Source organism: Cydia pomonella, chromosome 20, assembly GCF_033807575.1.
Source record: "Cydia pomonella isolate Wapato2018A chromosome 20, ilCydPomo1, whole genome shotgun sequence".
In the NCBI taxonomy this organism is placed as follows: Eukaryota; Metazoa; Arthropoda; class Insecta; order Lepidoptera; family Tortricidae; genus Cydia; species Cydia pomonella.
Genome location: NC_084722.1, coordinates 4,876,503 through 4,891,238, shown reverse-complemented (window position 1 = coordinate 4,891,238; position 14,736 = coordinate 4,876,503). Strand labels below are relative to the sequence as shown.

Below are 14,736 nucleotides of genomic sequence, written 5' to 3'. Positions count from 1 at the left end.
CATTGTACACCTAAACTTATATGCACTATCAATCACTATGTCATAATTATATCGTTCGCGTTTAAATTCGCCTGTTAAACGCGGCCAACAAACTACAGCTTAACTAGATACAAACAAGTAACTGAACTCGAATTCATTTGCACCAAAGCACTTGGATAATCCTTTATTAAAACATCGCATTACAGACCTGAATAATTATGCCGTTGTGCATGAAAGTGGTCGCAGGGAAAGTCGCGTGAGCATGTGTTTTTTACATAAATTAATCGCGTACTTGAGTATCCCGTTAAGTTTTCTTAGCCAATTTGAATCTAACCTCGATACGGCACCGGAGGTATTCAATGTTTGTTGAATACTTGAATGAGTAGCTTTACGCATCCATGTCTTTCATCAGCAACTATGGTTGAGTATTTTAATTTATCAATTATCGCTGCGTAAAAACTGTCATTTTTAAACACTGTGTAATTGCGAAAATAATTATTTACCTATACAGAGATAAGATAAAAATGCTACCAAAAGTAAACACTACTATAAAAAGCGTGCAAACTTATTAGCACAAATACTTGGCGTATGCGATTTTTCACATTTTTTTTTTTTTTTTTGTCCGTAAGTTAAAGCACAGGTGATTGTCCTTCAATAAGTACCTTTATAAATAGTTGGTTGGCATGGGCGTGTGCTACAAAATTTGGCAAAACTTCCATATTGCACTACTGTTATTACAAGGCTTTGTTAGTTATATGTAGCCTGTTAAATTTACTTAAGTCGACGATTCCAGACACTGTACATTGTACAAATAATTAATTAAGTTTCAACCGGCAACGTCTAATCTAATCATAATGCCTGCGAAAGCTTTCATCTAAACATTATGACGTGACGTTTAAATAAGAAATCATATATAACTGTTAAAGCCATAGCTTTTGCCACTTGGACGAGGCAAGGCAATTCATATGAACGAAAATTAATGGTATATTTATTATGATTTAACATACTATTATTAGATGTGGGAGCGGCTGAATAAAAAAATCTTAAAGTTACCGGATTACTGTTATTAACTGTTTGTAAATGCCTTTTACTCGCATGAAGTTTAGTAGCCATATTTTATTTTAAATGATGAAGATATTCTTCATAAAGATAACCGTAATGTTTGATTAAACCATACAATGGCAATAAATGAAAAACACTATCACCCTGAGTGGTGTTGGTCAAATAGCATTTCCCAGTGTTGAGATATAGTTACTTTGGGCCCTTATCTGTGACGTGTCGTGTGCGTGACTTATATACGGCCGCACTTGCCAGCTTGTTATTTTTATTTTATAATGCAAGGACAAAAATGTGACTTTTCCTAATAAAAATGTGACTTCTTTAAATGAAACGTAATTTGACTCAATAGCCCTGGCAACACTGGCATTTACCTAAGTTTTTGCAAATATGCGAATTCTTACCTTAATGGTGACAGATTCTTGACTGCTTTTGATGAGGTCTATGACTTCCTCGCGACTCTTGCCTTCAACGTTAACCCCGTTGACTTCTAGAAGTCTATCACCAGGCAGTAAGCCCGACTCACTGGCCCCAGGATAGGATCCTGGCTCTGCGAGAATCACAGCTTTCTGTATAACTTTGCTAGCAACTGCACTAGTAATGTTACCGTTGCATTTGTTATCGCCATTGGTCAATCCGTTCTCCTCATGGCCGTTATAATCGCCGCTGAAAACTCTTTCTTGTACCACTGCGCGACGAAGACTGAAGCCGAAATCATTTCTTGGAGCTTTCTGCCTTTGGATTGTCAGCAATCTTGGTTTAGGAAGCTGCAGCGGTTTTAGGGATGGTAAAGGCAGATAAACATCTTCGAAATTACTCGTTCGTGACCATCTATGGAAGCCCTGAGATTCGCCCACAGGAGAAGTAGAAAAGGGCGGAGTAGCGAATGATGAATTAGTAGTTGTGTCAGTCAACGAATCAGCGCTTGGAGATGTTGATGTGACACCTAAGTAACTGCTACCATTCGTTTTTGGCATCTCATCCATGTCCTGAGTGGTGATAGATGGGTTGCCACCATTCTTGTAATTATTCTTAACCTGATTTTCAACTGGACTATGAATGACCTTTTTAGTAAAGTTCTGCACTTGCTGCAGATCATCGCTTGATGAAGTGCTTTTAGACGGCGGTATTCCATACGAAATTACTTCATTTTGCTGCGTGTTACGCGCTAGTACATTGGAATCTTGGCCGTTGATGTAATCGACCGTGTCAACAGTTGGTATGTTACTTTCTTGGGAATTAGAACTAGTATTGCTAAGTCGGGGCCCTTTAAGTATGCCACGCTTTGGTGGTCTGGGTGGAATGGGAGGTAGAACTTGTGGCTGCCGCGGGCTACTGTTAGCATTATTGGGATTGTTTAGAGAATTCAGTGACGTCTCCGAACTATCTGACTGAAGAACGCCTTCCTTTCTATTCCAAACATGCGTGGTGGGGTATCCAGGAGAAAGATGGTTATTTTCGTCGCTAAGATTGGAGTTGGATCCGGAGGTGGGTATTAGCGGGTAGTTAGAGTAATTGGAGTCTTGCTCGAGATGCGCGAATAATGAAGCGGTGTAGTCAGCTGTGATGCCGGAGGGGAGTTTCTCTTTTTCTTTGCGTCTGCCTCGCAGTTTGAGAGATCGTCGAACCTGTTGAATAAACGCAATATTTTATTAAGCAAGTCACGGTTGAATAGCAATGAAGGCTAAACTAAACAAGATTATGAAGATCTGATTAAATCGTATCGTATTTATTGAGGTCGAGATATTTATTATTGATTGCCCGCGTTAGTATTGCCTTTATTTGTGAATGAATCGTAATAAGACTACAGTTTATAAATCAGCTGATGTTCGCATGTAATAATAAACATACGCAGCGAGTACAAATTGGATTGCAGATATAATTGACTTTCGGTTTCGCGCCGCAGACAGAGGTATTGAATAGTGATGAAGCCGGACAAGTTCCTGCTATTGCAAAAAGTCGCATTCCTACAGAAGCGTGCACAACCGCTGAGGCTGTTTGTAAGAAAAAAGGTATCATTTTAAAACTGGACACTGATATATTTTCGTCCATAAGTTTGTGGTCGGACTGCATTTTGTAATTGTTGAGCTTTGCAGAGTTATTTAAGAAGCGTAAAAAACTACGTAATGGGTCCGCTGAGCATGTTTTATTGAATAAGGATTATTGAGAATTACCGCGACCTTTTAAATGCATTCGTATGTAATTGGCCGCATTGATATATGGAGGCTGCCGATTTAAATCAAAGGAATTTCAAGCAGCAAAAACTAAAGCATAAATAAAACTAGGTATTAAAAGGTAATTGAATAATTGTATCCGCTCTAATAAAATTCTTAGAAAAAACAATGTTAATCTGTTGTGAAAGGCTGAAAGTGGGAAATATCTAACCAGTTCAATGCACCAAAAAGCAAATAAGAGTCTTGGAGAAATTTACAGTTAGAATTTAAAGCTTAATTACAGACTAAACGCGGACAACTCAAAATTTCTTAATTACCGGGATGACGATCCAAGTTAATTTAACTGAAAAATAATAAAGACTTGAAATAAACTATACCAAATGACGGCGACTTAAGTATACTTAAATTTGACCTAGAGATTTGTTTTAATTATTTAAGCCCGAAGGTCAGAGACACGGGTTTCCATCGGCCAATGGTCAGTCTGAGCGTTGTGAATGTTGTGAACAACGCAGATCGGATGTCATTTCTATCGGCCTATTTCAAACCAGTGTACAAAACCCTACCAGACATTACCAAAGGATACCAGACCTTATTCAGTCATGATAAGGTACTCGTGATCTGTGTGATGGTACACCGGTTTCGCGAGCGGCGACCGTGACGGAACAAACTCTCCCATCGTCTCTGTTACAGAGCGACCGTTACCCTATGCGCAATTGTTTTGTATGTGGAAATTTGACGGAGTGACCTGCATACGGGATTATCTGACACGTAGTAAGAAATTACAATCATACAAATACTCGCTGATAATATGCTTCGTTATTGTTATATCCGGTGAAAACGCTATATCGTGACGCCAAACGTCGGAAGTACATTAGTTTTGATAATAGCCTTATCTACGTATTATCTACGCTACTCACTCCATTCACTAGAGATGAACATCTAAACTGAATTATGAAGCTGATGTTATCTTAAAAGTGTTTCCCTAAAATGCAAACGGTGAAAATATTTACTAAAATAATTTAAGTAGAACTTAAAGCTTAAAGTAGGAATATTAGCACATACGAGTAGAATCTTATGTAGCTTATCATAATAAAAAGAACAAGTTATTTACTAATCGACTTCAAAAAAAGGAGAAGGTCAATCAAGTCGTCCATATTTTTCTAAGTTATTAAATCAGGGTCGCTTTTCGCATATCTACTTATGTTCTCCAAAAAATGCCACCCCTTATAGTTTATTTTCATCTCAGCAGCTCGAACAAGCCTACTTTCGCCATTCCGGGGAGTGGCGAAAGTGCGATTTTCCTCATCCAGGGAGTGACGAAAGGGAGTGAGACAAGCTTTCGTCATAATGAAGATGCATTCGTGAATGTAAATAAATGTGGTTTACTTTACTTGATATTGAATTTTTTAACCTTTAATATGTTCATAACTTCACACTACTGAGGTGAAAACTTGTATGTGTCACACGAGAGCAAAGTTTTACATCTCGTGTTTTTGAGTCCCTCGCTACGCTCAAGGTTCTAACTTAGAATCTTTCGCTAACACAGGACTCAAAATCAACACTCGCAAGAAAAACCAACTTTTCTCTCTTGTTGCACAAATAACTATTTTCCTTTTCCAAACAGTAGTGTCAAAGTGGACGATATAACTATGGAAATTATGGGACCCATTATATCGTGTTCGTATAAATAATAACAACTACTTTTTTTTAGAAATCACTAGAGCCTGCCAATAAGCAGCTAGGTCGTCTACTACAAAAAGCGAGGTATATTTCATTTGACCACGCCTAAACCAAATAAAGGCGTAACTCAACATGACTCAGTGTACCAACTATAAGCAAATAGATATAAAAGCCATTCTCCGATAAAAGATAAGATTTCACCGCTATCACTGCGCGTGCTTCAGACTGTCATAATATTATGCATCAATCAATAGATACACCCTATTATGTTGATGGATGGTAATGGCATAATAGTTGGCATGCTTTTCTCGATTGTCTGTTATTAGGTGGTTTATACTATCGTCATTGTTTAAACATTTGTGAACCTTATTGCGAAGTGATAAGGTTTAATAATGGTTAATTAACTAAATCGACTTTAGTAGTATTCATTCTTGGATGTCGTGCTTCTTCGTGGAGGCTAAAAGCGCATCTCGACAAAAAATATTGCGAGTAAACAATTAGAAGGAATTTAAACATATTATTTACAATTAAAAATGTAAATATAGGTAGATAATAATCAAATAACTTAAATTTTATTTTTAATATGTTTTAGGAGTACCTCTGCATAGCCATCATATATATCGGAGCGGTCGAGGTGCTCAAAAATATGTGAACATGCACTCTAGCGCCTTGACATAAGAGGCGTGTTCAGATATTTGTGAGCACCTTGGCCGCTTCGATATATCTGATGGCGACTGTACATGCATTTCAATTATAATTTATTTCGTTATTGAGCCTCTTACTATTCTCGAATTCTCTTCCTTAGGGATAGACAAATGGGTTACTGGCACAACACTTCCGTCTTACACGTGACTAAGATATACCTAGAGATAGGGAGAACGAGAGCATTCTTTCGATTTAATATCCCGCTTCCTTGACAGTTGTCGGAGACTACACATTGGTTCCTAGAAAATAATTGTATGTCGTCGACATTTGCAGAGACATTGGATTGGACTTAAGTATCTCTTGTGATATTCCTTTATGCTTGCGAACGATTGTCAAATTACACTATTACCTACTTGATTAAAGGCGCTTGATAAAAAAAATGACTTCATTCGATTGTCGACATATTTATTGACAATCACTTGATCTCTGTGGTTATCTAACTCTCAAGACTAAGATCAAAATATTGACGCTTGGCTTGATCGAAATTGCAGTAAGCTTGTCTAGTTGTCAATCACGAAAATCACGGCCTAGCCAAGTGAGAATCGTTGATAGAAAACGCCTCTTAAATAATTTATGGAGATCATGTGACTTTTCGTAACATCTTTATCCCTTAACTATCCCCCAAGTCCACGTGCTTGACAAAGCATGCTTGATCATCTGCACACCAGAGTGTACAATCGATTGGCCGAGGATTTGACCTATTCCCCCGGAATTTAGGTCGTCATAGCGTAGGTACTTGCCTCGGGAGGCTGCCGAGTGCCTGACATTAATGTTGGGTAATGTGATGGCACGCTTGGAACGGCACAGCATGACCTATTGCAACAGATAGAACATCTTACCATAGAACCCTTCATCCTAAAATCCTGAGTAACACACACATTTGAATGAGACTAACTAAAGCATACAAGGATTACTAGGTAATGAGTCGCATGTCAAATGTGATGTCGCATTAGTATAATATACTAATCGATAAAAATATATATCTATAATTAATTTAATTTAATTCCCATTTAAGTGAAGTTTTATAAATCTTTTGAGAAATAAAGTTCTTAAACCTTATATCCCGGACCCGGAACCGGGTATGTCCTTAAACTACGTCCAAAGGAGAGGTGTCGGCACTGTGAATGTCATCTCGCTTTATGGGCACAGCACAGCGGATGGCATTCCAGATCTAGAGCAGAGCCCAACTGGGGAAGTACCTTACAGAAAATCACAGCCAAATAACATTAGACCCTACTCAAGTACTCATGGTGTTGTGTTTCTGCCGGTGAGTAAGGCTGCCAGAGGGTGCGGAGTGTTAGAGTCGGCTACGCGCATGTTACACCTCTGCAGTTGCAGGCGTCCATAGGCTAAGGAGACTGCTTACCATCATGCGAGCCGTATGCTTGTTTGCACCGAAGAAGGTAGCATAAAAATATCCATCTACAGATTCACGTCAGTCCTAGAGTTAATAACTGCTGAAATGATTTTCGAACCCTCCGCAAAACTAGGCCTACGCAATACAATGAACCATCCATCGATGACAGTTAATTGGGTCGCTTGATAGACTTAAAGATTATTGCCACGGATTATCGGAGAGCCGAAACTGAATTCAATAATAAAGCCTTTATAATAGTTCTTTTATATAGGAAGCAATTACTCAAGCGGCTCTAATCAGTCTAATCGAGCATAATCCAAACTACAATAAACGATACCTACTCCTACTAATATGTATTATAAATACGAAAGTAACTCTATAATTTACCTTTACAGGCTTAAACTGCTAAACCTATTTAGATGAAACTTGGTACAGAGATGGCTTGAGCCTCGAGGCAAGGCATACAATAGTTTTTGTCAGGGGAATTATCATCATCATCACTCTACGTAGACGAAGTCAGGGACAGAAGCTGGTTTCTCAATAGATATAAGTATGACGAAATTTAGATTGCTGATTTTATACATTATTCTTGACCTTTCAAAGTATAGAAGTCACGGGTAAAATCTTAGGATCTTCGATCGGACAGCTGGATAGAGAAGTCAATTATTATGTAATTTAACATTTCAAATAAGATCAACATAGCATTGCAGAACCCCGAACAATCCGTTCCGCAAGTAGTTTACAATCTCGGGCGGTTCGCTGAGTAAACTAGGCTGACCGTGTTTTATATTCTGTCAAGCCTTTGAAGTAACAAAGTCAACGATATAAATATTTCTTCCTTAATATACAGATCAATTAGCCTCGACATTGTACCTTTATTGACACAACAAAAAACAAATATGTACAACATAATAAAATAACGTAAATTAAAAAAATATCAATAAAAAATTTGCCTTGTGATGAAATGTGAGATCCGGGAGACAGCTCAGGTGGGACTGGTGGACAATTTTTAATCTTTCGGAAAAACGAAAAGGATTTTTGAGTTATCATCAAAAGTGTGGCTTTTTCGTGTAGATACTAGTATGATACGAGTGTCTACGGTGTCGTGGTTCAAGCCTCCCGCCAAGACACCCCAATTTTTTATTTAGCTATTTTCGATTAAGCTAAATATTTCAGGAAGCAAATAGGAAGATAAGGTTTTTTTTTCATTCTACTTGTTTCACGTCATGTTAAGGGCGACGGTTTCCTTGTTACAATTTTTATTATATTTAATAACATTCTTTATAAATTAAGACCATTACACCAAAAAAATTACATACGATCAGTAGCCGTCAAGAAAATGTATTAGAAACTAAACTAGGAGCATCAACTTGATAAATACAGGTTGTTTATTTAGTCACCTACAATAATTTACGGGGTGAATATACATGTCATTCTGAGCAACTTTTACTATAGGACCAAACCCGGAAACGCGAAAAAAAATACATTTTGGTTGTCTGACCTTGACCATATTATAAAGTTTTTTCTCGCGATTTCGGGATTGGTTCCATAGTAAAAGTTGCTAAATATGACCTATATATTCAGTAAATTATTGCAGGTGACTACATAAACGCCTGTACTAAACACTTAAAACACTAATAGTTCGGTCTCCTAGGATGGAATTCGGTCCTAGTCCAGTAACGAACATAAAGCGAGGTCTAATTGTAGCAAAAACGGTCGCTTACATCATTTCTCCTCTCAAACGCCGACGTCATTGATTTATCTCACAAGTCAGGTGAATGCAAATAAGTAATGCAATGTATCGCGTGTCGCAAGCGGTCATAATACTAAGTCTATAAAACTTTGGTGGTATTCTATGTACAAAATATGACAGTGAATTATAGTTGAGGACCTTGTGCAATGTGATTTTATTAGGGTTTGGTAAGAAAAAAGTGTTAACTAACTAACTTTGTGAGCACTGTAACACCTTAATTGTCAGGTCGATCCTTCCCATGTTATATCTTTAAAATTGTTTTTTATAGGAACTACGTTTCTGCCTGCCTAATTTCATAAATATTGGTTCAGGAGTGCTCAATGTATCCTCCAACAACGGCTTGGATTAGACTATCATTAATATCGTTATGTGATACTGGTGTGTCAATATTTTCGCGAAATTTCATAACGTTTGGATTTAGCTGTGATACGCATCAATATCACGTGATATGGATCGCGATATGCGTGGATCACACGATAATATTGATAGAGTAATCATTGCCACTCATGGAACTCACAAACCTGTCAAATGTACCCCTAGTTGACCCTAAGATCTCACTTTGCTCAGTCAAATCTAAACTTAAAACCATGCAAGCATATGCACTACTGCGACAGTTTAAGAGAAAGTTGTATATCATAAAATTAAAAGAGATATGAATATTTGAATAAATTGGGCTCACAGTTTCGGCAAACTGGTCTTATCATTAATCGATCATTCCATGCTATTATCAATAAGTCAATTTCCAATCTATAAATAATCATTTGGAATACACACGTGGTTATCAACCGTTACATTTTGCATATGCATGAACTTATCTGAGAAATAAAAGCGGCCAAGTGCGAGTCGGACTCGCCCATGAAGGGTTCCGTACCATTTATGACGTATTAAAAAAACTACTTACTAGATCTGGTTCAAACCAATTTTCGGTGGAAGTTTGCATGGTAATGTATATCATATATTTTTTCTAGATTTTTCATTCTGTTATTTTAGAAGTTACAGGGGGGGGGGGGGACACACTTTTTTTCACTTTGGAAGTGTCTCTCGCGCAAACTATTCAGTTTAGAAAAAAATGATATTAGAAACCTAAATATCATTTTTGAAGACCTATCCGTAGATATCCCACACGTATGGGTTAGATGAAAAAAAAATTTTTTTTAAATTTTTATGACGTATTGAAAAAAACTTCTTACTAGATCTCGTTCAAACCAATTTTCGGTGGAAGTTTGCATGGTAATGTATATCATATATATTTTTTAGATTTTTCATTCTGTTATTTTAGAAGTTACGGGGGGGGGGGGGGGGGACACATTTTTCCACTTTGGAAGTGTCTCTCGCGCAAACTATTCATTTTAGAAAAAAATGATATTAGAAACCTCAATATCATTTTTGAAGATCTATCCATAGATACCCCACACGTATGGGTTTGATGAAAAAAGATTTTTTGAGTTTCAGTTCTAAGTATGGGGAACCCCCAAAATTTATTGTTTTTTTCTATTTTTGTGTGAACATCTTAATGCGGTTCATAGAATTCATCGATTTGTTAGATCTGTACCCCAAAAGCATAAAATTGTTGTAGTAATTCACCGAATCGCATTTCACCTCGATCTCATATTTAATTTTCGCATTGTGTCTCAATAGTTTTTTTTTTCTAGTGGCTATAAGTTTTAGTCGCATTTCACCTCGACCGTACATTTAAACATCGCGTTGTGACTCAATCGTTTATTACTTTAGTCGCATTTCACCTCGATCGTGTATTGTATTGGCGACGTGATTCAACGCAACGTCAACGTCACATAGATAAAATTTTAATGAGTTTGATAGCACTTGAGGCTTAATCCTACAAGTACAAAACGTGTTTAAAAAAACACTTAATTTTAGTGCAAGCATCAAATTAACGTATCAAGTTAAATAGAGTCCCAAACAAACGTCGATCGCGGCGAAATGCCTCTTCGGTAACATACTACACGAAAAATTTAATACTACAAATTAATTATACTAATGTCAAAGGCTACGGGAAAAAGTGCGTCAAGTAAAAAAATCCAGTGATATCTTTTTCATTCAAGGTGAAATGCGATTCGGTGAATTACTACAAAAATTTTATGCTTTTGGGGTACAGGTCTAACAAATCGTATAATTAGTTATTAGAACTCATAGATAGTCGATAATAATATACAGATTTCGTTCGTCTATTTTTATCAATTGATTAATTATTTAGCAATGTAAGGCAACGACGTAGGCGGGTGATTAATTAATTAATTTTCATCACACTTGCTCAAAAAGATCTTATTTAATGCAGGTATACTGAAAGACAAAGGTCTATATTGCTCCCGCGGGAGTTATGGATTGGGAAAAACGCTATAACTTCCTTAGGGAGTTTTAGCTTGCGGCTTGCTTTTGTTTGTGCAGAAACTCTGTGATAAAGCAACGCAACCTGTGTTTGGGGTTTTAAGAATTATCTCGATGAGCACTAGTTACCCGTGGGAAGAAAAGTACAGTAAGCGATAAAAGCTTGTACCAAACTTTTGTTTCTTGCCTAAAAACTTATAATGTCCGGCTTCAAGGGTTTTAGTCCATCACAAGTATCACAACATGTGCAGGTGCAATAAATACCAAAATAAACCGGCCAAGAGCATGTCGGGCCATGCTCAGTTTAGAAAAAAATGATATTAGAAACCTCAATATCATTTTTAAATACCCCACACGTATGGGTTTGATGAAAAAAGATTTTTTGAGTTTCAGTTCTAAGTATGGGGTACCCCCAAAATTTATTGTTTTTTTCTATTTTTGTGTAAACATCATAATGCGGTTCATAGAATACATCTACTTACCAAGTGTGAACAGTATAGCTTTTATAGTTTCGGAAAAAAGTGGCTGTGACAGAATCGGACAGACAGACGGACATGACGAATCTATAAGGGTTCCGTTTTTTGCCATTTGGCTACGGAACCCTAAAAAGGCGTGGATTTTGCTAGAGCAGTTAATAATATAGCGTTTTGAGGCTTTTAGGATAAACAAAATAATCGACTCTCTGATTATATCCACAGTGTTTGTTCCACGAAGATATCAGGTAGACAACGTTTTGCTGAACAGTATAACAGCTTCCTAGCCTAATAGTCGTTAGTGAATCACGAGGTCCTGGGATTGAAATTTCAACTCAATCTAAAATAAGTAGAAATTTTTTAAACAGTAATTTGAAACACCTAAATACTGTTTTTGTGGTTTAACGCAAGTGTGGACACAGCATGCCTTAATATACCGAACAGGTGGTGAGCTCCATCTTAGGCTCTGTCTTCACTTTCCATCAGGTGTGACTAGGGTCAATCGCCGGTCAGTTTATAGTAAAAAAATGTGTTGGAGTATGGTTGGAGTTAATAGAGTTCATACCGGTTGATTATTGCTTTTAATATCGAAAGTGGGCGTGTAAACCTGACCTTACCGCATTCTGACAAGAATGTTAAACAAAATTAGATTAAAACTTGTAAAGTTCAAGCACCTGGCATAAATTACACGAAACTGGTATTGCGCAATAACGTAAATAACTCGTTTTCCATAAACAGGATTGTTGTTAGTAGTATTCTTGTTAATCACTAAGTTGGACGAAAAATACGAAGTATTTTGTAGGCTTCCATCTAAAGTTTATTTAGCAGAAATACGTAGAAGTGAGATGTAGATATCTCTATCATGTCTTATGTATATAGTTGTGTCCCGGTCGTCAGTTGCTGAATTAAATAAGATGTTGTGCAGCTGAAGAGCTTTAAAGACATTAGCGCCAACCCGCCAATCGTCTTTCTTCCCTGACGAATATATTCTATGAGGTACAAGTTCGCAAACAGAAACGATTTTTTTCTGACCACGGCCTCCAATGCCCAGGGCTGGGATCGAATCATTGTCTTCAGCACTTAGGGTCTTAACCTTAGAACCACTAATATTTTTAACCTTACTATTAAAGAATTAAAGGTATCACTGAAACAATGAGCTTCATATGGCTATGTTGAAAAAACTAGACCTAAAATATTCGTAGTTAAGGTCAATGTGGAGTCATACACAATGTTTGGTTGGACTTATTCCATATAGGAACTGCGGTCATAGGGCAAGATCTTTCTTATTTTATATACATTCTAGACACAGTCAGAAAGGAAGAGCTTCGCTCTAGCGACCTTCTTCTACTGGGATATATGTACAAACGCAGAAGAAAGAGCTTGTAGATGGTCTAACCTGATAGACCATCTTATGCACAATGAACAATGATCTTAATTGTATCAATAAAGTCTTACCTCCTCAAGCCTCAACGGCTCCTCCAGCCCTGCCGCTATCCTCTCTCGTTTCTCCCGCTCCTTTCTCTCTTTCTTCTCCTTTTTCCGTCTCTCTTTTTCCCCGTCCCGCTCCTCGCAGCCCCCCGTGTCGCCCGCGAGGACGGTCGACTTCTTCATGAAGTTGAACATGGCGACCGGGTTCTGGAACAAAGTGACAATCTTTAGTAATGGCATTTTGGCTATAGGTACAGTCGAAGAAATTGATTATATAGAAGCTTGCGGTTCAAGTAAAGTTGGTTATACAATCAGCTAGCTGCAGAGAGAAATGGCCCCCCTACATACAATCAGTCTATGCAGGAGGGGTCACCACCCCTCTCAGCATCTGACTGTACACAGTTATGCTAAGAGCTGTATAATGTAAAGTGAACCGTAAACTGCTAAATAATCAATTTAATTTACCGTTAAATTAACCTAACATTTTGCGGCTTTCCATCAGCGAAGGACCCTTCTGCAGATGGAGCATAAGTACCCTTTAGGCATGGAACGTCATATGTAACATTATGACGTTACATGAGTGGCTATTTAACTCGTCGGGATTAACGGTAGACGCAAGGAGACAAAGGACAAGCATTTGATGTGATGTGACGATGTGACCAACGAACACAATCATAATGGCATAACCAACAGCTTTTAGAGTATAAACCGCTTCTATTATATAGTAGCCGCAAATCCAACTTAGGAATGCGAGTGTCACCGAGAAAGAAGTTCTACGATCCCGGTAGTCAGTTTGGTTTGAGTTGAGGATAGTATGTGTCCAGGTATCTCAAAGACCCAGAAAAATAAAAAAAATAAAAAACGGAAAGCAAAAAGCAGAAAGTGATCAGCTTTTTCTCGCAAAGCCTGACCAGCCATTATAAATTAAATGCATATAATAATCTATGATTGCACAATTACAGATACTGCCTGTGTGCCAGCGCAGCAATATTTTCTCTTCTACCTACTGCTAGTTGCTTCTTATCTATGGTCAGTGGTGCTGCAGCTGGTTAGCAGACGAAGGTAAATGACCTTAAAATACCAAAGAACAGAGTATAAAACAAACATTGGAAAATATATCTGTTTCACAAGTCCCACAGAATAACTAACGTAACTTCAGGTTGTAAACCGAACCCCGTTAGTTTTCCAATAGACGAAGATTACATAGAATACTGAAGTACCAGTTACAGTTCCAGCTATCAAATATATCATATGTCCGTACTAACATTTAACTGATCAATGGTAGATCTTACTTCGTTGCATTAAGGGTTAAGAATGGGCAGAAAAATGTTTCGACGACGGTACCAGCAAGACTCTTTAACTGATCATCGGTGAACCGTAGGCCTTTGGCAATAAGTTACGAGTGGTCATAGATGGTGGAAGGTACAGTCGCCATCAGATATATCGGCCGCTCCGAAATATCTAATGACGACTGTAGTAACAGCAATGCAACATTTTTAAGTAGTCGTCGGAGAACCTTATAACTTCGCAGTAAGGGTTACGATTGGTCAGTTAACAGGGTAGACTTTGGAATGGTAAACAGTTTTGGTTGGAAACAAAGCCCGGTTTAATAAAGGCGGCTACCACGGACAACCCTAATAAAGCTTATTGACTTGCATCCTTGCATTTAACTAGTTTCCGGTTGTGATGCGGTCACATCGGGATCTATAGGATCAGATTTCATGAATGAAGTTAGCAAAAGCAGGATAAATCTGTTTTTTAAAGTCAGAAAACGTTTCATTATGA

At 37.7% G+C, this 14,736-nt stretch overlaps 1 protein-coding gene across 1 annotated transcript in view; it reads right to left on the bottom strand.

Annotated features, from left to right (window-relative positions):
- The window catches only part of LOC133528823 (unconventional myosin-XVIIIa), a 301,706-nt gene that overhangs the window by 254,743 nt on the left and 32,227 nt on the right, over positions 1-14,736 (bottom strand). Inside the window, exons 2-3 of the mRNA XM_061866296.1 lie at positions 12,979-13,158; positions 1,440-2,663 (exon numbers count right to left, since the gene is read on the bottom strand). Coding sequence (XP_061722280.1) covers positions 1,440-2,663; positions 12,979-13,146 — 1,392 coding nt within the window. The 5' untranslated portion in view covers positions 13,147-13,158. The remainder of the gene's footprint in view (positions 1-1,439; positions 2,664-12,978; positions 13,159-14,736) is intronic.